This window comes from Platalea leucorodia (assembly GCF_965183815.1).
Source record: "Platalea leucorodia genome assembly, chromosome: 2".
Taxonomy (NCBI): Eukaryota; Metazoa; Chordata; class Aves; order Pelecaniformes; family Threskiornithidae; genus Platalea; species Platalea leucorodia.
The window spans coordinates 17,962,039-17,984,475 of NC_138824.1; the positions used below are offsets into that span (position 1 = coordinate 17,962,039).

At 44.7% G+C, this 22,437-nt stretch overlaps 1 protein-coding gene across 7 annotated transcripts; it reads left to right on the top strand.

Moving 5' to 3' along the window:
* Positions 1 to 1,639: 1,639 nt before the first annotated feature.
* Positions 1,640 to 21,211, top strand: ACAT1 (acetyl-CoA acetyltransferase 1). 7 transcript variants are annotated; one of them, XM_082303764.1, is made up of 13 exons: positions 1,659 to 1,722; positions 6,202 to 6,249; positions 6,701 to 6,911; positions 9,398 to 9,515; positions 10,483 to 10,578; positions 11,899 to 11,999; positions 14,495 to 14,638; positions 16,513 to 16,663; positions 17,233 to 17,328; positions 18,128 to 18,241; positions 18,639 to 18,703; positions 19,342 to 19,499; positions 20,837 to 21,211. In XM_082303764.1, the coding sequence occupies exons 5-13, from the start codon at positions 10,515 to 10,517 to the stop codon at positions 20,955 to 20,957; spliced, it is 1,014 nt and encodes a 337-aa protein (XP_082159890.1). In that variant the 5' UTR covers positions 1,659 to 1,722; positions 6,202 to 6,249; positions 6,701 to 6,911; positions 9,398 to 9,515; positions 10,483 to 10,514; the 3' UTR covers positions 20,958 to 21,211. The 7 variants fall into 7 exon arrangements, with proteins under 7 accessions (XP_082159887.1, XP_082159889.1, XP_082159892.1 ...); XM_082303760.1 differs by lacking the exon at positions 6,701 to 6,911 and adding an exon at positions 5,439 to 5,646 and having other exon boundaries at positions 1,664 to 1,722; XM_082303765.1 differs by lacking the exon at positions 1,659 to 1,722 and adding an exon at positions 5,837 to 5,875.
* The last annotated feature ends 1,226 nt before the right edge of the window (positions 21,212 to 22,437 follow it).

Sequence of the window (22,437 nt, forward strand, 5' to 3'; positions counted from 1 at the left end):
AGCATTTTACTTTTGAGAGCAGACAGACAGAAAGTTATCTCAAAGGGAAGTGAATGAGATGTAGAACAGAAAATGAACTGAAGCAACGTTGATGAATGTTAGTTTTACAACATGAAGAAAAAATAATAATTTAAAAAAATCAATCAGGATAGCAAGTGGGCGGTAACAAGTTGTTGAGATATTCCTGCTTTCCAGATGGTATATTGAAAGGATGCCTCTCAGCATTTGTTCCAGTTTGTGGTCCTAAGGGAAGGGAAGGAAGGCTGCAAGTAAATGCCTTACCTGGCTTGTAGGCATCAACTCCAGGGAATGCAGCAGTCAGCCATGGGATACTGTAACAGATGGTATGCTAACTCCTTCAGGAATTAAAAAAAGTGGCTGAGGAGAAGGCAAGCAGGACTGATCAGAAACAAATATGGAACTGCTTGTCCTAGACAGTGGGCAGCAGCACAATTCACAGAGAATGTCACCTTGTCTTTTAAGCCTCTTCTTTTGAGATATAAAGCTCAAGACCAGAGGGACCAGGCTTTTCCTAGCCTAGCTCCATGCATGTTGGATAGACAGAGTGGAAAGAGGCACTGCCAGACAGACAGACAGCTGTAGAGAATTAATACTGGCCTTCATTTAGAAATCTAGATTTGGAGGCAGAGAACTTGAGAGGAGAAACAAAATGCAGGGAAAACTGTGGAACCAGTATGGGCGTCCTGAAATCAAGCTGGGGTGGAGCTGGTACCAATCTTTCTGTAGAGGCAGCTGCTGAGACGGTTCTCAGCCAGGACTGAATTCTGAGGTAACACCTTTAGATGTCTATGCCCAGGGCTAGACGGGAAAGAGTTTAAGGGGAATTAAGTTGCTGACTTTTGTGAAAACAGCATGCAGCTACAGCCCAAGGGCAGGCCAGATGCAAAGCGCTCCAGACTGAGCAGTACTGCAGCACCTGCATCCCCACAGCCCGGGTAACTGCGCAGGTATGTTTCTGATACGGCTTCCACACGGGGATGAACTTCTGTGCAGCTTTATTTTGCTTATTTCAGCTTGACACTGACGAGAGGCTTGGGCGAGGGGCTGGGCCCAGGCCCGGCGGAGGAGAAGAGGCAGCCCTGGGAGCGGGTTCTCCCCCCGCAAGCATCTTCCACGCCCTCTTCCTACCGTTCGTTCCTAGTTATTTTTCTGCTCCGCAGGGAAGCCGAGGTTGTCCGTCCGGCGCCCGGGGCTGTCCCTCCGCAGCCCCCTTCCCTCTCCTCAAGGCGGGCTGCGCTGCCGCCCCGCCCCTCCCGTCCCCAAGCGGCGGCCCCGGCGACGAAAGAAACGCGCCTGTCACTGCAGAAAGGGTTCCCAGAGAGGGCGGAGGTCCCGCGGCGGCGGCAGGAGCTGCCGGGCACCGGCCGGACGCCCACCCTTCGGCGCCGGGCTACCGAGCCGCTGGGCTACCGAGCCGCCCGCCCCGGCCGCCTCAGGGGCCGCGCAAGCGCAGGGCGGGCACCGCCCTCTCCCGGCGCAACCCCGTGACGCTGCGGCCCGCCCTCCAGCCCAGCCAATGGCAGGGACGGATTTGGCACCGCCCTCTGCTCCAGGGCCAATGGGAGCTGGGAGGGGGCGGGGAGTCGCCGTCTATAGGCCGAGGTGGGGGCGGTGGCGGTGAAGGTGACGGGGGCGGCCGGCGGGAACATGGCGGCGGTGGCGATGCTGGGCCGGCGGCGCCCGGCCGCGGAGCTGCTGCGGGTGAGGCGGGCGGCGCCGGGGCGGGCCCCAGCCCTTCCCTTCCCCTCTCCCTCCCTGCGCAGCCCCGGCCCCGCCGCGGGGCCCGGAAACGCCTGGCCAAGGTCCCTGCGGCGGGGAAGGCGGCGTACCCCTCCCCTCCCCTCACCCCTGCGGCGCGGCGGGAGGGAGCCCCCGGCCCGGGAAGGCGCTGAGGGGAGGGAGCAGGTCCCGGGCCGCCTCCTGCGGCGGGGCCCTCGGCTGGGGGAGCGGGGGCCGGTGTCCGCTGCAAGGCCGGGCGGGCCGCGCCGCCCCGGAGCCGCCCGGTCGGTGAAGGGCGGCTCCCCCCGCCTCGGCAGCCCCGGGCCGGGTACCGCGCTAAGCCCGGCGGGACCTTTACCCGCGATCTTGAGAGCGGCTTTTTCCATTGCCTCATAACCGCCTGTCGGCGCTGGGAGCGCGGCGGGCTGGCCAGGGCCCTCGCCCGGCTCTGCAGCTCCTTCCTGCGTAATTCGCTGCCCTGCAAAGCCCCTGTATCCATCTGGTACCCGCTTCGGCCATGAGGATGCGTAGCGGCTGTCAAGGCTCTCTCTAGCCAGGGCTGGGAGGGGAAGCAGGTAGCAAATGTCCTGCCTCGGTGTGCGTGGGGGTCATCAGAAACACGGATGGCTGGGAGGTGCGGTACTGAGTGCTCCTGCCCGAAGAGCCACAGTACCCGGTTGCTCTGAGGCACCACGGACTTCATTGGTGGGGTGCCCGGTCTGCCCGGAGCGCCGGGGGTCCCGGCACTGCTGTGGAGAGCTGTACGAGGAAGAAAAGGGCAGGTGAAGCATCCACGTTGCGCTGGACTGCATGTGGATTGGCCTTATTGCTATATGCAGAGCTGAAGGTTGTGTCTTACCAGCTGTAGAAAGTGGGTTTTTTTGTTGTTTGTTTTGTTTTTTAAAAAAACCCAAGCCTGTAATTGACACAGAGCATGAATGCTACTGGTAGATGCCAGTTACACTTAGAAGTGCATTGTCTGGTTTGTCCAGTTTACTACAAAACTAACTTTCAGGTGTAGCACAGTAAGGGCATGTTACTTTGCTGTTTTTTTTTTTTGGTTTTTTTTTTTGACGCTAACCCTTGAAAGCCCTCTTATTAGAGCCCTGCAGGAACAGAATTCATTTTCAGAGAGAAGTTTAACTTAAACTTTCCACTGGCTATTACAACCTGAGCTAGGGGAAAAAAAATAACCAATTGAAAAGTAGTAGGAAAAAAACTGTCTTTTGATAGTTGAAGGTTGTCAAATGAAGAGAGAAACAGACTAGATTTTCATATTGTGGACACAATACCAGAAGGCATTCATTGATTTATAAAATTGATGCTGTTTTCTCAGTGTCCTTAAGTAGTTATTATTTTTAATTAGTATTTATTTAGCTCTCGGTCAGTAATGACCAGAAGTCTCCAGTGTACTGAAATGTTGTCTAAGGAAATGGCTTAAACTCTTGATATTTTAAACCACTAATTGAAAGATAATTCTCTTAATATATGAAATAATATCTACAGATGTATCTTTGTATCTTTACACTGATTAATTAGATGAAGCTAGTAGTTGGTGAATTAGCCTACTCAGGTCATACCTTTTTCTTTTTCTTGGTTTTGTTTTTGGTTTGTTTTTTTTTTTTTTAATATTTTGTTTTAGCATTCTGAATTCATTATCCTCATTTTGGTTCATGAAACACCAATGAAATGAAGCTGTAGACACAGACTGCCGCTGTTTAAAAAGCAGTAAAGTTAATCACAGAATCAAAGAATCATAGAATTGTTTAGGTTGGAAAAGACCATTAAGATCACCAAGTTCAACCATTGACCTAACACTGCCAGGTCCACCACTAAACCATGTCCCTAAGTACCACATCTATGTGTCTTTCAAATATCTCTAGGGGTGGGGACTCAACCTGGGCATCCTGTTTCAATGCTTGACAGCCCTTTTGGTGAAGAAATTTTTCCTAATATCCAATCTAAACCTCCCCTGGCGCAGCTTGAGGCCATTTCCTCTCGTCCTATTGCTTGTTACTAGGGAGAAGAGACTGACCCCCACCTCACTACAACCTCCTTTCAGGTAGTTGTAGAGAGCAATAAGGTCTCCCCTCAGCCTTCTCTTCTCCAGACTAAACAACCCCAGCTCCCTCAGCCGCTCCTCATAAGACTTGTGCTCCAGACCCTTCACCAGCTTCGTTGCCCTTCTCTGGACACGCTCCAGCACCTCGATGTCCTTCTTGTAGTGAGGGGCCCAAAACTGAACACAGGACTCGAGGTGCGGCCTCACCAGTGCCGAGTACAGGGGCACTGTCACCTCCCTGGTCCTGCTGGCCACACTATTCTTGATACAGACCAGGATGCCACTGGCCCTCTTGGCCACCTGAGCACACGCTCATGTTCAGGCAGCTGTCAGCCAACACCCCCAGGTCCTTTTCTGCCAGGCAGCTCTCCAGCCCCTCCTCCCCAAGCCTGTAGCGTTGCATGGGGTTGTTGGGACCCAAGTGCAGGACTTGGCACTGAGCCTTGTTGAACCTCATGCAGTTGGCCCCGGCCCATTGATCCAGCCTGTCCAGGTCCCTCTGTAGGGCCTTCCTGCCCTCCAGCAGATCGACATTTCCACCCGACATGGTGTCATCTGCAAACTTACTGAGGGGGCACTCAATCCCCTCATCCAGATCATTGATAAAGATATTAAACAGAACTGGCCCCAATACTGAGCCCTGGGGAACACCACTTGTGAGCAGCCACCAACTGGATTTAACTCCATTCACCACAACTCTTTGAGCCTGGCCATCCAGCCAGTTTTTTACCCAGCAAAGAGTACGCCTGTCCAAGCCATGAGCAGCCAGTTTCTCAGGAGAGTGCTGTGGGAAATGGTGTCAAAGGCCTTACTAAAGTCCATTTAGACAACATCCGCAGCCTTTCCCTCATCCACTGAGTGAGTCACCTTGTCATAGAAGGAGACCAGGTTAGTCAAGCAGGACCTGCCTTTCATAAAGCCATGCTGACTGGGCCTGATCCCCCGGTTGTCCTGTACATACAGCATGATGGCACTCAAGATGATCTGCTCCATAACCTTTCCTGGCACCAAGGTCAGGCTGACAGGCCTGTAGTTCCCCGGATCCTCCTTCCGTCCCTTCTTGTAGATGGGTGTCACACTTGCTGACCTCCAGTCAACTGGGACCTCCCCGGTTAGCCAGGACTGCTGAGAAATGGTGGGAAGTGGCTTGGTGAGCACTTCCACCAGCTCCCTCAGTGCCCTTGGGTGGATCCCATCCAGCCCCAGAGACTTGTGTGTGTCTAAGTGGTGTAGCAGGTCGCTAACCATTTCCCCTTGCATTATGGGGGCTTCATTCTGCTCCCTGTCCCTGTCTTCCAGCTCAGGGGCTGGGTACCCAGAGAACAACTGGTCTGACTATTGAAGGCTGAGGCAAAGAAGGCATTGAGTACCTCAGCCTTTTCCTCATCCTTTGTCACTATGTTTGCCCCTGCATCCAATAAAGGGTGTAGCGTGTCCTAGCTCTCCTTTTGTTGCTAATGTATTTATAGAAACATTTTTTATTGTCCTTTATGGCAGTAGCCAGATTAAGTTCTAGCTGGGCTTTGGCCCTTCTAATTTTCTCCCTGCACAACCTCACGACATCCTTGTAGTCCTCCCGAGTTGCCTATCCCTTCTTCCAAAAGTCATAAACTCTCCTTTTTTTCCCGAGTTCCAGCCAAAGCTCTCTGTTCTGCCAGGCCGGTCTTGTCCCTTGCCGGCTCGTCTTTCAGCACATGGGGAGGGCCTGCTCCTGCGCCTTTAAGATTTCCTTCTTGAAGAATGTCCAGCCTTCCTGGACTCCTCTGCCCTTCACGACTGCCTCCCAAGGGACTCTGTCAACCAGGCTCCTGAACAGGCCAAAGTCTGCCCTCCAGAAGTCCAAGGTAGCAGCAGTTCTGGTGACCCCCCTCCTTACTTCTCCAAGAATCGAAAACTCTATAATTTCATGATCGCTGTGCCCAAGACGGCCTCCAACCATGACATCACTCCCAAGTCCTTCCCTGTTCACAAACAAGAGGTCCAGCGGGGCACTTTCCCTAGTTGGCTCCCTCACCAGCTGTGTCAGGAGGTTATGTGTCAATGAGTGAACCAAAGTCCAGAGAAGCAGACAGAGTGAGTAGTAAACTTTTTCAAGATAGCACCACTCACTCCCTGGTTTAGACATGTGTTGTATGTGTACATAACGGACTTGGCCAAATGAGTTGGGTTTTGTTTTTAAAGGAGTATTTGTTTATTTTTCAGAAAATATTTTATCACAGATGTTATGGTGAGACTTCGCTTTTTTAAAAGGCATTTTATGGTTTTGAATTGAATATTTTTTCCAGTGTTTCTTAGATATTATTTTTTAAAATAATGACTTCTACATAAATGGTACATTTCTCAAATGTCATGGTATTGGCTTTCTCAATATGAAATTCTGAGGACTTTCTTATTTTCAGGCTTTGAAGTATACAAGCCGTGGCTATGCATCACAGCGCACTTTAAATGTAAGTATAAAGCACCATCCGACTGCAATAAATCACTGTTTTAAATCTCTTTCTTAATCACATAACTTTTTAAAAAAGTTACCACAAAAAAATCTGCGTTGTAGACAATGTGACTTGTCCCCAAGTCACACCTGACTGCAAAATCTGGAATAAAAGTCAGATTTTCTTTTTTATTTTGTTTTGCTAATTGTTAGGTACTGTGGGACAAAATTGGTTAGAAGTGTGTCAGCTAACTTAATGCAACTATTTACCCCTTATTGGAAAATACAGCTGATGCCAGCTTATCCCTTTGACGTTATTTGTATGTTATTCTGCAACTTGCTATTGCAACATAAAACATGAGGACAAGCGTGTTACTGTCACTGAAGTCAATCATGATGAAGAAGGGGTTACAGAAACAGACAGACCTGAGTTTTAAAGAAGTATAATTTGTCTTTTTTTTTTCATTCAGGTATTTTCTAGTGTTTTGTTTCTTTGCTTGTCTCTCTAAATAAAGAACTTGTGGTGAGACCCTGTAAAGCTTTGTGTCTGACTTCCGCTGAAACCAGCACAGCTGGAGGCATTCATTGCTTCTTCTCAGTAGCTGTCCAGGGGCAGCCAGAGGTCTGAAATGTGCATCTTTTTGGTGCCAGGTCCTCATGCTGCTCTCATGGTTTTAGCAGGTAGGTATGTTGATGTAGCACTGAAGCTAAGAGGCAAAATAAGAGTAAATCTGTTTTGAGGGGCTGCTAGGTATAGAGCTGAATGTCATACCATGTCTTAAACTACTGCTTATGCGTTATGCTGTGACCTGGGTGCTTTTGATTATCTCCAAGGATGGAGACTCTCTGAGCAACCTGTTCCAGTGCTTGGTCACCCTCACAGCGAAAAAGTATTTCCTGATGTTCAGAGGGAACCTCCTGTGTGTTGGTTTGTGCCCGTTGCCTCTGGTCCTGTGCCTGGGCACCACTGAAAAGAGCCTGGATCTGTTCCTTTTGCACCCTCCCTTCAGGTATTAATATACATGGATGAGGTCCCCCTGAATCATCTCTTCTCCAGGCTGAGCAGTTCCAGCTCTCTCAGCCTTTTCTTGTGTGTCAGGTGCTCCAGTCCTTTAATCATCTTCATGGCCCTTTGCTGGACTCTCCCCGGTATGTCCATGTCTCTCTTGTACTGGGAAGCCCAGCACTGGACACAGCACTCCAGGTGTGGCCTCACCAGTGCTAGGCAGAGGGGAAGGATCGCCTCCCTTGACCTGCTGCCAGTACTTTGTCTAATGCAGCCCACGATACCATTTGCCTTCTTTGCTGCAAGGACCCATTGCTGGCTCATGTTCAACTTGGTGTCCACCAGGACCCGCAGGTCCTTTCCTGCAAAGCTGCTTTCCAGCTGGATATCCATCAGCATGTCCTGGTGCCCGGGGTTGTTCTTTCTCAGATGTGGGACTTTGCCCTTCTCCTTGTTGAATGTCATGACGTTCCTGTTGGCCCATTTCTTCAGCCTGTCTAGGTCCCTCTGGATGGCAGCACAATCATCTGGTGTATCAGCCATTCCTCCCAGTTTGGTGTCACCAGCAAACTTTCTGAGGGTACACTCTGCCCCATCATCCAGATCATTAACGAAGGTGTTAAGCAGGATTGGACCCAGTATTGACCCCTGGGGTACATCACTAGTTAATGGCCTCCAACCAGACTTCATGCCACTGATCACCACCCTCTGGGCCTGGCCATTCAGCCAGTTTTTTAGTCCACCTCGCTGCTCATCCAGCCCATACATCTACAGCTTCTCTGTGAGGATCTCATGGGAGACAGTGTTGAAAGCCTTACTAAAGTCTAGGCAGACAATGTCCACTCCTCTGCCTGCATCTACCAAGCCAGTCATTTCCCTGTAGAAGGTTACTGGGTTGGTTGAGCATGACTTCCCTTTGATGAGTCCATGCTGATGACTCCTGATCGTTTTCTTGTTGTTCATGTGCCTGGAAATGGTTTCCAGGATTAGCTTGTTTCATCACCTTCTCAGGAATTGAGGTGAGGCTGACCAGCCTGTAGTTCCCCAAGTCCTCCTTGCCCTTCTTGAAGACAGGAGTGACATTTGCTTTCCTCCAGTCCTCAGGCACCTCTCACAATTGCCGTGATCATGGCAAGGTTATCGAGAGTGACCTTACAAAGACATCTGCCAGCTCCCTCAGCACTCGTGGGTGCATCACAGCAGGGCCCGTGGATTTACGTATGTCCAGTTTGCTTAAGTATTCCCTGACCTCATCCTCTTCCACCAAGGGTACGTCTTCCTTGCTCCAAATTTCCCTCCTGGTCTCTGGGGCCTGGGATTCCTGAAGGCCAGTCTTACTAGTGAAGACTGAGGCAAAGAGAGCATTTAGTACCTCAGCCTTTTCCATGTCCTGTGTCACCAGGTCCCCTGCATCATTCAGCAGCAGGCTCACATTTTCGCTAGACTTCCTTTTGCCTCCTAGCTGCTTTTGGAAGCCCTTCTTCTTGCCTTTGACATCCCTTGCCAGATTAAATTGCAGTTGGGCTTTGGCTTTCGTAACCTTGTCACTGCAGGCTCGGACGGTGTCTCCCAGGTTCCCTGTCCCTACTTCCACCTTCTGTATGCTTCCTTTTTGTGTATGAGTTTTGGTCACCCATGCAGACCTCCTGGCATTTTAACCTGACATCCCGCTTGTTGGAATGGACTGCTCTTGAGCTTGGAAGGGGTAATCATCAAATATTAACCAGCTTGCTTTGACCCCTCCTCCCTCCAGGGCCTTGGGACTCTTTCAAGCAGCATCCATCCCAAGGCTGAGCTCAGTGCACTCCAGCTGTTGTCTCACCTAAAGGGCAACCCCCCTTCCTTGTCACCTTGGCCTGTCCTTCTAAAGAGCCCATGTCCCTCCTTGGCAGCACTCCAGCCATGGGAGCCATCCCACCATGCCTTCATGATCCCAACAAGATTGTAGTCTTGCAACTGCACACCAATCTCTAATTCCTTATGTTTATTCTCCATGCTGCATGCATTAATAAAGATTATTTTAGTGCTCTGAAACACTTGCAGGATGAAAGGGAAGCTGTGACGTGAATGAAAGAGTAAAGTGGATAAATTTAAAAAATACTGGTATACGTGTGCATTTGTGAGAGAGACCGTGACTTTTACTCCATGCTTCTCCTCTTAGGAGGTGGTGATAGCAAGTGCTGTAAGGACACCGATTGGATCTTTCCAAGGATCTCTTTCGTCATTGCCAGCCACTAAACTTGGTTCCATTGCAATTAAGGGAGCAATTGACAGAGCAGGTATATGTAAATATTTTTTCTGCAACAAAGAAAACCTCAAGTGGCTCAGAACGGTATCAGTCTCTGTCTTTTAAGTTGCTTGGTAAACAAAAGATGCTGTATTTTTTTGCTGTTGTGGCACTCCTAAGTCTTTATCCACAAATGGTATTTAAGTAAAGTTGACTGTTGGGCTTTGTTTCAATCTGAATTAAGTTAAGTGCTGCTTCTAGGAGCAGAATATTACTTAGGGGTATCCGTGCTAATCCAAATCTGATTGAAGATGCTGATTGTTTTTCTGGGGTGGGGTTTTATGACACACCTAAGCTGATGCAAAGGCTACTTGTTGCTGAAACCAGTGGCCCTTCCTTTCCCTGCCCATTTTTCACATGGGCATTTATGCTTGTAGGACACCCTTGTGAGTCTATTGATGGATTTGAATTAGCAAAAAAGTCTTTTGGGGGGAGGAGGGTTAGTTTTCTACAAATTTGGCTTCTTGAAACAGCATATTGCAAGAACTTGAACACCAGGGCTGTTGCAAGAGATGCAGTGGGTGAGCAGGCCTCTTCTGTCTGGTGGTAGCTAGCTGTGGCCTTGGCTCACCCCTGTTAAACAAACAAACAGAACTCTTTCATTAGTCATAATTGTGGCAGGTAGAAGGTTTTATGCATTGAACCATCCGTGGAAATTGAGCTTCTCAGGTGACTAGCGAGACTTGGAAATGTTTGCTTTGGTTAGCTAACTGTAGCTTGTTCTGCAGGGTAACAAGGGAATTCTCTTCTGTGGGGGTCACCAGTTCATCGGGTGCCGTGCATATGAGAGGAGAGGTCTGGGATGCGCCCAACAGGGGCCTGTGTGCTGCTTTTGGCACAGGGGTTGGACATGGCACCTTTCATCAGTCTTTGATAGGAAACTTCAGTGGGAAGGTTCGTAAAAGGGAGTTACATCTTTCGTGCAAAATCTCCTGAATGGAAACAATTTTGTTTTGTAGGTATCCCTGCAGAAGAAGTGAAAGAAGCGTATATGGGTAATGTTTTGCAGGCTGGGCAAGGACAAGCTCCAGCAAGACAAGCAGTCCTGGGTGCAGGTATTAATTCTCTTGATTCTGGGGTATAAGGTTTTCTGTCTTTATGTAGACAGTGTAGATTATTGAGCTATGAGTTAAAGCAGAGTGGTGCCCAGCCTTTTGTCAAGACAGTCTGCGTATGCTTTTTTCTGCGTGGTGGGTGAATGGTGTGTGTTGTACTCATGTAAGTGGGCCTAATTGTGCGTCCTCGGGAATCAATTTTCCTATGCACAATGGGTGTTACTGCCTACAGTGTTTGCGGAACCTGGAGAAGATGATATTGGAGACCAGGCAGCTACTGCCAGAGCACTTGATGCTAATGATGGATGCTGCTCTTTGAATCTTTCATGAAACAGACTTTTTTTCTTCAGTGTATCATTACTCTTAAGCCTTATTGGATAAGGGGTCAGTGAGTTTCCATGAACTGCAGATATGAGTATGTTATTACGCTCATCTTCCCATGGAGTATGGAGCTGTGTCTGGAAGGATTCACTCTGTAATGTTAACTGCAGCACAAATGTTATTGGGGTGCAGGAGTTATGTTCTTCTCCCTTTTGCTGTGGGGATGGGATTCTATGCCTTAGCATGACGCTAGGAAGGTCTCTGGGTCAGGGAAGAACTGGATACTTTCTTGGCTCTGTCCCTGTACTTTTTTGAAGAAGAAGGAACTGCTTCCATGTGAGGCAAGGGGATGAATATGGCTCTCTTCCTTCCCTTGGCGAGTTTCTCCATCTCGCTGCTGGGATGGAGCTGTGATGGTAGCCAAGCCATAATTCTAGAGAGCAAGCCTAGGGTAGAGGCAGTGACGCAATGGTCTTGAGTGGAGCTGCACACAGCAGAGCCCAAAGCTGTTGCCATGAACACTCAATGACAGTCAGAACGCAGTAACAACTGTGTGAATGACACTGACGCCCAGCGCTTTTGGTCTTGTTCAGTATTGCTTGTGTTTAGAGTCCCTGTACTTCTGGGGTCTGTCTTGTTGCCGGTTGCTAAATTCTACAGCTTGTTTATGCCTTTTCAATCTTGAATGCTTCTTAGAGGCAGGGATTGGGGTGTCAGGAGGAGGAATAGTTCTAGAGTCATTTCCCTGATCTTCTGTCTCTGATTCCTCATTTGCATGCTCCCTTATCACAAGTCTGTTGTCTGAAGGGGAGAGACAACAAGAGTCTCCAAGAAGGATAGCAACTAGGGGTGAGGGTAGATAAATTGCTTTGGCAGGCTAAATAGTGCAAGCTGGACACCCTGGGCTTAGGTAAAAACTGGTCCCATACGAAATATTGCTGAAACACCGAGACTGTCTGCCCTTTAAGTAATACAGTTTGTACAACTTCTTTGACTCAGGTCTGCCAATCTCCACTCCTACTACAACTGTCAATAAAGTCTGTGCTTCAGGGATGAAATCGATCATGATGGCAGCACAAAGCCTGATGTGTGGGAGTCAGGTATGTGAATTTTAGTGGTTTTATGGAAGGAACACACAACTAATGTTGTAGATCCTGTCCTACTAATGACTGTGCTCTTTGATTTGGGACTGTGTTTTGACTTGGGACAATAAAGCTAATTAGCGAGGTTTTGTTTTGCTTATGCAACCTTAGTTTTATAGTCACTTAAGTGTGTTTTGGTTTAAAACAGAAAATTTTAAGTATTATAGTTAGGAAATTGTCAGATGTATTTTTAGAGCTAGGCAAATAAAGTGGATTGGGGGTGGGGGTGGGTGTTTACATCCTCTCCCTACTGCTCTTCCCCCACCCCACCTCCTCCCTCACCCCCAAAAAATAATTAAGGGAATTTTCAAGCTTTCTGGTTTGAAAAATTGAAGTTATAGACTTAGTTTTTGCTGAAACACATTCAATCTTGACTTTCAGACACTTTTAACACTTAAATGGGTTAAATGTACATATTAAAGCAATGTTGTTTCCAAGTACATTAAAGATGTTTCAGGGTTTTTTTTTTATTGTTTTAGAAGAATTGTTGCTGAATAAGTGTTTTCATTGAAGAAAGCTTGATAGAGGGGAATTGCTCATCTCTGTCAACGGTGTTCTAATATTCTCTGTATGATGGGGAAAATAGTATCACTTAATGGGAGGATGCAAGAATACACCATCTTCAGCAAGCTGTTAAATGCTACACAGCAAAGAATATGGGAGAAGTGTGAACGTGAAGAAAGACATTTCAATTTTGTTTTTAATTCCATACTTAAAGCATTTTAGCAACATCTCCCCTTCTCTGAAGTGAAAATATTGTCAGTTCAATATATATTTTTGGTTTACAAAATAAGTGGCTCATTAGTGAGAAATGTACTTTTTTTTTTTTTTTTTTTAAGGACAAAAGTAAGAGTGTGTTTGGGTTTTTTTTATATTTAAGTTTCATTATCCCTTCTGTGGAAATAACAGTATAGCTGAGTTAAGCAACTACTTATTGCTTTGGCCTTGCTCTGCAGAGAGCAGCACTTTGTCCAGTGCCTGCTGAAGTTGGTGGAAGTCTTGTCACTGGACTTTGAACCAGGCCCAGCATGTCTGTGTAAAAGCTGCATTTGGATTTAGGACTTTACATCCAGTGACTTCGTGAGAGTGGTTTTGCATTTGGCTGGTTTGACAGATGCAGGCCATGAGCTCTGAAGAGAACTGGAGTTTTCAGCTGAGCTAATCATACATGCTGTGCTGCCAGTCTCAGCAAAAGCAGACTCAGCCAGCTATTAGTCTCTTAGAGCTATAAATTATGGATTTTTTGTATTTGTATTTGTTTGTTTTTCCTGGCTGCGGGCTGTGAGGTATCTGCGGTATGAAAGTCAGCAATGGTTCCCAGTGGCTTGAGTCAGTGTACATCATCGTATAAACGACTGTATTAACTCTGTCTCCAAGTCTTTCACTTTAGGGAATTGAAATGTCAGGGACTCTTGTTCCTCTGATCTGTTGCTGCTTCCATATCTCAGCTGCCTTTCCGATTTATCTGCCTTTCCACTTTGTCTCCAGCCTTCTTTCTTTTCTTCATTACTTCATGTCACTGTTCCCGGATCTAGTTTATAATCTGTTCTGAACCAAACCATTATTTCCCTGAGTCTTAATTTAAAGAAACCAAAAAAGCTTTCATCTGTTTCTTATTGCTGTTACGATGTAAAATCTTTTTGAATTTATATTAACAGCATGATTGAATTCTCAAAGACTCACACTGCTGTGTGTGTATTTTTCTTACATTTATCCATATTTCAAATATGCTGTTAAACACAACTGTGTCTATTCTGCACATCCTGAGGTCCTAGGGATTTTGAGGGTATAGCCTGATGAACAGTAGGTATACTTATGGTCCTTATAGCTTTTCTGTTTGTTTGCTTTGTCTCAGCTTGAAAAGTATACTAATTTAGAAATGCCCATAATGATTCAGCTTAATTCAGTAACGAATAATTATTAACATCTCTTTTTTTGCTGGCCTTTTCAGATAATAAAACCATATTGTAAGTCATCTCTCTTTACATAGTAAGATGAAACAATATTATGTAAAACTGCAGGTACTTGTAAATCTCTGTCTCTTCTTATTGGTCTCTTAGATTCTGACTGTTGCTTGTTGCGTAGGGATATGGAGCTGCGAATGAAGAACAAAAATGAGAAATTTAAAGAAAAAGAAACTGTTTAAAGTAAAATTTATAATTTGATCTCTGAAGCTTTAGAAGTAAAAGTGCAAGAGGCTGACATGGCTCTTGCAGCTTTCTAGAACTGCATACAAGACGAGTCCAGTTGTTCTGTCGGGGTGGATTAACTCTCTTCAGCTGTTGTTCCTGCTGCTTGCTTTTTGAATGCATAAAGATTTTTTTTTTCCTCTTTCTCTAGGACTCCTCAGAAATATAAAGCGTCCATGCTTAAGCTTTTGCTAATTGTTCCTACAAGAAGTCATAGAGAACACGCTGCATTATTAATAATTTTAACTTGTTTCCTTTGAGCAGGATGTAATGGTTGCTGGTGGAATGGAGAGCATGTCTAATGTTCCCTATACAATGAGCAGAGGATCAACGCCTTATGGAGGAGTAAAGCTGGAAGACCTGATAGTAAAAGATGGGCTGACAGATGCTTATAACCATATCCATATGGTAAATATTCCTGCACAGGACTGAAGTATCAACCATAGCTTTGAAGAGCTTGCTTATAATTATTATGAAACTGCTTCATGTAGCAAACCTAGAAATGAGGAATAACATTAACGGAGGAGGAAAAAGTCTTCCATTTCCAGGCGTCCTGTAGTAACTGTAATGGAGGGGCTAGACAGAAGACCAAAACCAAATTGCAAATTGCGTGTTAATATTTATCTGTCTCTGATTGAAGTCTGAATAGCCTAGAGCAGGGATTTAAAAAAAAAAATCTGCTACTGATTGATAGATTGCTATTGCTCCATGTGTGGGAGAGAGCAATCGAGTTACTTGATGTCTCTGAGGGTACCTACTCTGTACGGTTCAGCAGGCTCTCGGGTTTGTTTTCCCTCCCCCAATGTACATAGCGCCTATCTTCTGTTGGAAGGTTTGAGTCAGCTGATATGCTTACTCATCAGCATGGTAACTTAAATTGGACAAACAACTGCAAACTTAGGGTGGGTTTGGAAAACAAGTGATAGGAAGATAGTGAAGAACAAGCATCAGGGAAGAAGAGTTTGAAAAGAGAACGACTACTTTCAGTTTACGCATATTTCTGACCTTTGCCTAGGGTAATTCACAACTGTAGGGCATTATTGGTTGATCAGTTAGTGTTCTTGCTGGTGGACAGGAAAACACGTCGTGAAGAATATTCTACTGTGATCCATATATTTGATACAGACCTCGCTGCTGCTGTGTGTGATTTATTCTTTTTGCAGTCTAGCGCACTCTGCTTAGGCTGTTGGTTGAAATCCACTCCCACATTCCAGCCAAAATGGATTTTGTGAGGATTTTTATAGGAATGTAAATAGTGGCTTTGCTAGTTCCTCTGTGTGGGGAAAAACTCTGGGAGTTGGTTATAATGCACAAAGTTTTAACAGACTGGGACAATATTGTAGAGCCTTTTGTCTTTATTATAGCAGCTGTAGGTTGCTTGGAAAACCGTACCGGTCTGTGTGAGAATATACAGGAGGGCCCATCCGATGGCTTTAGGAACTTACTCTTGTCTGCGTTTTGGCAATAGACTAAGTTGCTGGTGCTATGAAGACTTTAAATTCTTTAACTGCATAGAAGTGAACTTGCTTGTTTGAAGCACTGCAGGGACACAGTACTAAAGGGGTTTGTGTTGATTCATTGAGTTTTCTACAGAAATGAGAGGTGGAACAAAACCTGTTTAAAAACAAACCTTTCAGGTTGACTAAATGAGTATCCTTTTTTTTTTTATTTTGTCACCAGGTATTTAGTGTTGGTAATGAATTATGATTGTATAATTATATAATTATGATTATGATTGACCTATATAAAAAATGAATTGATTGTTTCATTCTACTTATTTCATTCCAGTTATTAGACAAAAGGTATACATACTTTTATTTGTACAGTTTTTAGCGTATCAGATCCTGAAGGCTAAATAAGCCCTGTGTGTTGACCTGTCCTTGTAACCTGCGGAACAGACAAGCTGATAATGGCATGACAACACTGCTAAGATGATGTGAACATGCTGTTCTGTGACTGAACAATGATCTTCAGTCTCAGAAGACGTCAGCCCTAAGCACTTTAAAACTTACTTTGGCATGCAGTTTTTTAACTTAAAAGAAAAGCCTTGTAATGAATGTTCCCTTCATGGCTTTAATAATCTGGATCCAGAAAACGTTTGCTAAATCTGAAGTTCATATTCCAAAACCAGAAGTTACTATTTGATCACGACTGTGGAAATTAGAAATGGACACACATTAGTCACATTCAATTCTGGAAATCTGCTGGTTGAGTTTTTTCAGCTACATTTGTAGTTCACATCTCCAGAAATGTCAAACCTAATGTGCCTGGTTTTCTCCAAGGGCAACTGTGCTGAGAATACTGCGAAGAAGTTTACTATTTCACGAGAGGAACAAGACACTTACGCCATAGGCTCTTACACAAAGAGCAAAACAGCCTGGGATTCAGGAATATTGAAAAATGAAATAGTTCCTGTCACTATTTCAAAAAAAGGTATTATGGAAAGGTGTGATAAAATGAATTGTGTTTCTCATTGAAAGCTGTAACATTGTCCGTGTTCAGTGCAACTTGTGTTGTTTAAACATGCAGATATCAGGAATGCTAATTTTAAATGAGCTAAGAATTTTCTGTTCTGGAGACTTTCTGGTGAAGAGCAGTCAGGGACCTGTGATCTGGTTTTGGTTTTTAATTTTCCTTTAATGTTATACGCTGTATCTTCTTCCTTTTTTATGTAAGTGGAAGACTAGCTACTGAACTTAGCTAGTATGGCTTGAGGACATCTGTGTTTTAATTTCCCTATTAATTACCTTAAAGATATGTTCTTTGTCCCTTTCATTCAGCCACCAGGAAGTATAAATGGATTTGCTGTGAATAAATTGGATTAAGGAATAATTTTTTTTCCAGTTTTCATAAGCACATTTCTTGACATGCATTTGACATGTGTTTACATTTTTTTAATGAAATAAGTTGTTTAAATAAGGCAGCATTTAATCAAAGTACTGTGTTAGAATGTCTTAAGAATGGACTGTACTATAAAATACTAAACCAAATCTGAATTTCAGGAAAGCCAGATACAGAAGTGAAAGAAGATGAAGAATACAAACGTGTTGATTTTAGTAAAGTTCCAAAGTTGAAAGCTGTTTTCCAAAAAGAAAATGGTAAATATTGTTGAATTAACTGCTTAATTTTCTACCAAGTGCAAGGATGATGCGGTGCTTAGGGACAGGGTGTAGTGGTGGACTTGGCAGTGCTAGGTTCTAACGGTTGGACCTGATGATCTTGAAGGTCTTTTCCAACCTAAACGATTCTGTGATTCTGTGATACTTTGTTGTAGTGAGGAGTCCTGTTCACAAGAGCTTGAATGCCCAACAGTAGTCCCTTAGCTTTTAAATGTCTGCTAAGATAAAGAAACATGCTTCACAACAGCATGAACTGGCTTGGATTAAAAGATGGTCCAAGAACCTTAAACCAGCGAAAACCTCTGTTTTGGACATTTACTTTAAGACGACTGAAACAGCTTGGTTTCAGTTTAGCTATTGCCTTGGTCTCTGCCAAGTGTAAGCTCTGGCGTCGGTGGGAGCTGGAGTGCCCTTACATAGTTACCTGTGACTTCCCCGAATCCGCCCTTGGTACGTCTCTCTGGCGAAAGCAAAGCTGCCTCTCATTCACATCCCTTTTTGAGCTGGAATTCTGTGTGAATGCCAGCCGTGCAGCCGACAGGGAAGGCATGCTCGAAACCGCCACCTGGATAGATAGGAGTACATGTGATGATTGTACGTGTTTACTCAAACTGATGTAAAAGAATAACTCATTTTTAGTTAACTCAGTACCACAGATACCACCATATTGTTGAGACCTTATGTTCAAGGGCCTAAGGTAAAAAATCTCATTGACAGGATATCCCTGAGCTCTATCCCGCTTTTCCCCTCTGTTTAAAGAATGCTTTACCTTGTCTAGGAACAGTTACAGCTGCCAATGCCAGTACTCTGAACGATGGAGCAGCGGCCTTGGTTCTGATGACTACAGAGGCAGCCAAGAGACTGAAAGTCAAACCATTGGCACGGATAGTAGGTACGGCTTTTCATAGCTTCGAGTACAGTCCTGGAAAATACGCCCGTAGTATGCTCTCAGACTGGGAGTCCTGTTTGGCCGGTCATCCGGCATTCGCGGGACAGAAAAGGGGAGCCCCTAGGCATTATGGCTGCACCTTCTCGATACAGTCCTTGAAATTTCAAGTGTCGTACCAGCAGGCTTTGGATCATAAATGGAGTTTTCTATATGGAATAATACTAAAAATACAAAAATGTTGTTATGTGGCTCCCTTAAGGCACTAAATTTTGGATGTATCTATTTCATGGACAGTTACATTCAGAATTTTTCTGTCTGGGCTGGGTTTGCTGCTTGCATGAATGAAAATCATGTACGGTAAAAACAAAAGGCCTTTAAACAGCTTTTGCGATTTTTACAGCTTTTGCAGATGCTGCTGTTGATCCCATTGACTTCCCAATTGCACCTGCACACGCTGTTCCCAAGGTAGGAAAAGAATTGAGTGATTTTTGAAAAACAACAAACTTCCCTAGCACTGGATCGTTGGTTCATCCCTCAGTGGATCTTCCTGTAATTAGGATCGAAATTATAATTACATCATGAATACAAAGAGCACGTTTTTCAGAGGATCAAGGCTAGAATGCAGATTTTCAGGGTAACAAATTTCTCACACCTATTTTGAAAGAGAATATTGTTTTATACTGCTTTCACCAACTTTGTGCTTGTTTACACTTCTGAAGCTTTGCAGCTAGTATGGCTGCAGGCAAAATAAATGCGGGTATACAAGTATAGACTCGTTCAAAAAGGAACTGAAGACAAGCGTACGGCATGAGGCAATACCGTATCAGTTTAAATGTACTTACTGTGGCAGTGGTCTTAGTGTAACTAAGTGTGATGAAAACGTATTCTTGGCATAGGGTACTCTCGTTTCTTTTGTGAAAACTCAAGTTTGTGCTTCAGTAGCTCAGTTTTGCCGTTTCCCGTCTGACAAAGAGGTTCCGAAATGTGAACTTCAGTCACTCTATGGGAAGCCTGAGTCACCGACTTCAAAACAGACCTAATTATTTCTATCATTAGCTTCCTAATTTTTTCACAGTAGTAATTGTTTTTATTATTATTTCTAGATTCTAAGTGAGACAGGCATGAAAAAAGAAGATATTGCAATGTGGGAAATCAACGAAGCGTTCAGCGTTGTGGTGCTGGCCAATATTAAAATGCTGGGTATTGATCCACAAAAAGTCAACATCAACGGAGGTGCCGTCTCTCTCGGGCATCCCATAGGGTAAGGAAAAGCAGCGCTGGTTTGTGTTCCGCGCGGAGGCATTGGTTTCTAGACATACTGCTAACGCGTTTACCTTTATTCTCAAATTTAACGCAAGGAGGAAGGGTAACAGAAATTTGTTACCAATCAGGCACATAGGGACTTAATTCAGGCGTTAAATTTCTGGGTACCTTGAAAAGAGCACGATCCCATTTTTCTCTTCACAGTTAGGAATCACCTACTTTTATAAAGAGCTTGCTTGTTACCGCAGCTATATGGATTTATGAAGTATTAAAACCAAATCACTATTAACATGACAGAATAAACCATAATAATTAATTGAGTAGTTAAGCTAAAGATATTTACAGGTAAACGTATGAAAATAGCGAAGGATACGGTACAGGGGCTTTTATATTTCTTACACGAGCAAAATTAAATTCCAGGTCTTGTCAAAGCGTTTTTGGCCGTGAATCCCAAAGTCCCCAAGCCCCTGATGCAGCAGGCGGGGATCGTCTGGGGGTGTTGGGGGGTCTTTTGTTTGAAGTTCTGTCATCTGGTTCGAGGAGTCGGATCACCGGCCGTGCTCCCCAGCCGCTGTAACTTACTTACTCACGACTTCGGTCTATCCCATTAATCCTCCCTAAGGGTGATGATGTCGCGCAGTCCAGGTCTATGAGGAAAACCCATTTCAAAACCCCTGCGTAAATGTGGATGTGAAGTAACGACGTTGTACATCAGGAACAAGTAGGGGTACTTCATGGTTCCTAAAAAGCTCTAATCAAGGCATAATCCCGCAAGACATGCCGACATCTCCTTTGCAACATCAGCTTCTTAAGGGAATATGATTTTTTTGTCTTTAAAAGTTAATTTCGACGGTCTAATGACAGAATTTAAATGTCTGATTTTGCACAGCAGCTGGATCAAAGCAGCATACTGCGGTGTATCAAGTTGTAAGCAAATAAGGAACTGTTTGAAATTAATCATTACTATCGATTTGGTTTTCGTGGTAGATGTATTACCTTCTTTGAAAGAGCTTTGCTACACGTAGAGATACTTCGTAATATACAGACTGACTTAGAGGCGTTTTCCTTTTCCAGAAGAAACTTTACATAAACACGACGCAGTTTTGGTTTGTGTATGGCTAAGAACCTCTCTGTTTGTTAAGTACTGCAGCTAGAGAAAAATAACCTGCGTTGCATCTAAGCGTAGATGAAAGGGTTGGGTTGGTCTTTTTGTTGGTGTGGTTTTTTTCCCCTCCAGGGGGTCAGTACTATATTCTGCCAACTATCCTGTGTGGGTCAAATTAAGAATTTCCTTTAAACTAAGTTTATACTTTTTTTTTTTTTTCTTTTATTTAGAATGTCTGGAGCAAGAATTGTTGTTCACATGGCCCACACGTTGAAACAAGGACAATATGGTCTTGCAGGAATTTGCAATGGAGGAGGAGGTGCTTCTGCAATATTAATAGAGAAGTTGTAGGCCCAAATAGCGTTGGAATCAAAGCCTTAAACGCTCTCTGATCAAAATGATGCGTGGTACCTGTTACATCTTATTTATCAATAAGTGGATGAATTCCTTAACTGCTATTCCAAAACTTCTTAAAACATCATTGATTATTGATACAGACAACTGGGCTTTTATTACTTTGACTTAGTGCAAGTTTTTATACAGTACAAATAAAAAATGGCAAATTATGAGAATGTCTTGACAATAAAGAATGTTTGTTAACTGTGGCTCCTCTGTCCCTGACGTATGGTTTCTCAAACGCCGCTGAAAAGGAATTCTCTTGGTACCTCGCGTAGTGCTGCTCCTACAGGCAGCTAGTTTCTTACTGTTCTGTTGCTTAATTTTCCTAGCTGCTGAGGGATTTTCATGGAAAAAACTTTACTCAAAGGTTGGGTTCCTGCGGTTGTGTACCTCGAAGCCAGGTCAAATGCAAGAAAAGAGCCTTGCTGTAGCACTCGCTCACCCTGGCTTGGGCTGCAGTATCAAAGCAAACTGGAGGAGATGGTGGCGTAACTTACACGTCCAAGTGCTAACGCGGCCTCAAAATGCCACTGCTCCTTTTTTGTTCATTTGAGCCCCTGTGACATACAGGTTTGTCAATATGCTTTTAAGTAGAGGCAGCTTCAGGACCGAAACAATGCAACTGCTGTGACTGCTGCTTCGCGAGGAGCTGCCAGCCCCTGCCTGGGCTCCCGAATTCACAGTGAAGAAGTCCTCAGAGCGCCGGGTTAGGCATTCCTATTGCAACGACAGGAAAGGACCTTCCTGGCGTGAATCTTGTTCAGGGCTTCAGTGAGACGTTCACGCGGTGTCTGCAGCAGGCTTTTTACCAGAGGGCAAAAGCTGGCTGTTGCACCAGTATAAAGCCTATTCCCACCTCCCGCTTTTCACAAGGGATAAACATCAAACGCTTCAGTTTCTCAGCTGGGATTTAGGACAACTTCTTTCTTATTTTGACATTAACTTCCCGAGGAAGTCATCTTTACCCCTTGATTGTCCTTACATTTTCCTCCATAAAGTAGGGGGAATAAATACTTTGACTGGGGTGTAGTGGGATCTGTTTTTTCTGGGAAGGAAGGTACTTGTAGAGGTAGCACGTGAACAGTGGGGTTCAGATGCTACATACTCAAAAAATGAACCTCCGTGCACGCTCTCACGCCTGTTCTTCCAAAAATTATTTGCCATATGACAGCAGCTTGGAACTGAAGATGCTTCTTCCGTTGAAAGCGTAAATGAACTGATAATTCACACCTTTAGTATTACCAGATCACCTGAACTGAAAAAGAAATGTGGTGGATATCGGCTGTTCCATGAAAGAGCTACGCTATATCTCAAATAAATAGCAAATCTATTTAAAAATATCACATGTCAATGGTCAGAATACTATGAAGCCTCAAATGCCACCATGTAGCAAAGAGACAATTGTTTTTGCTAACGGCTGCTACTAGAACTT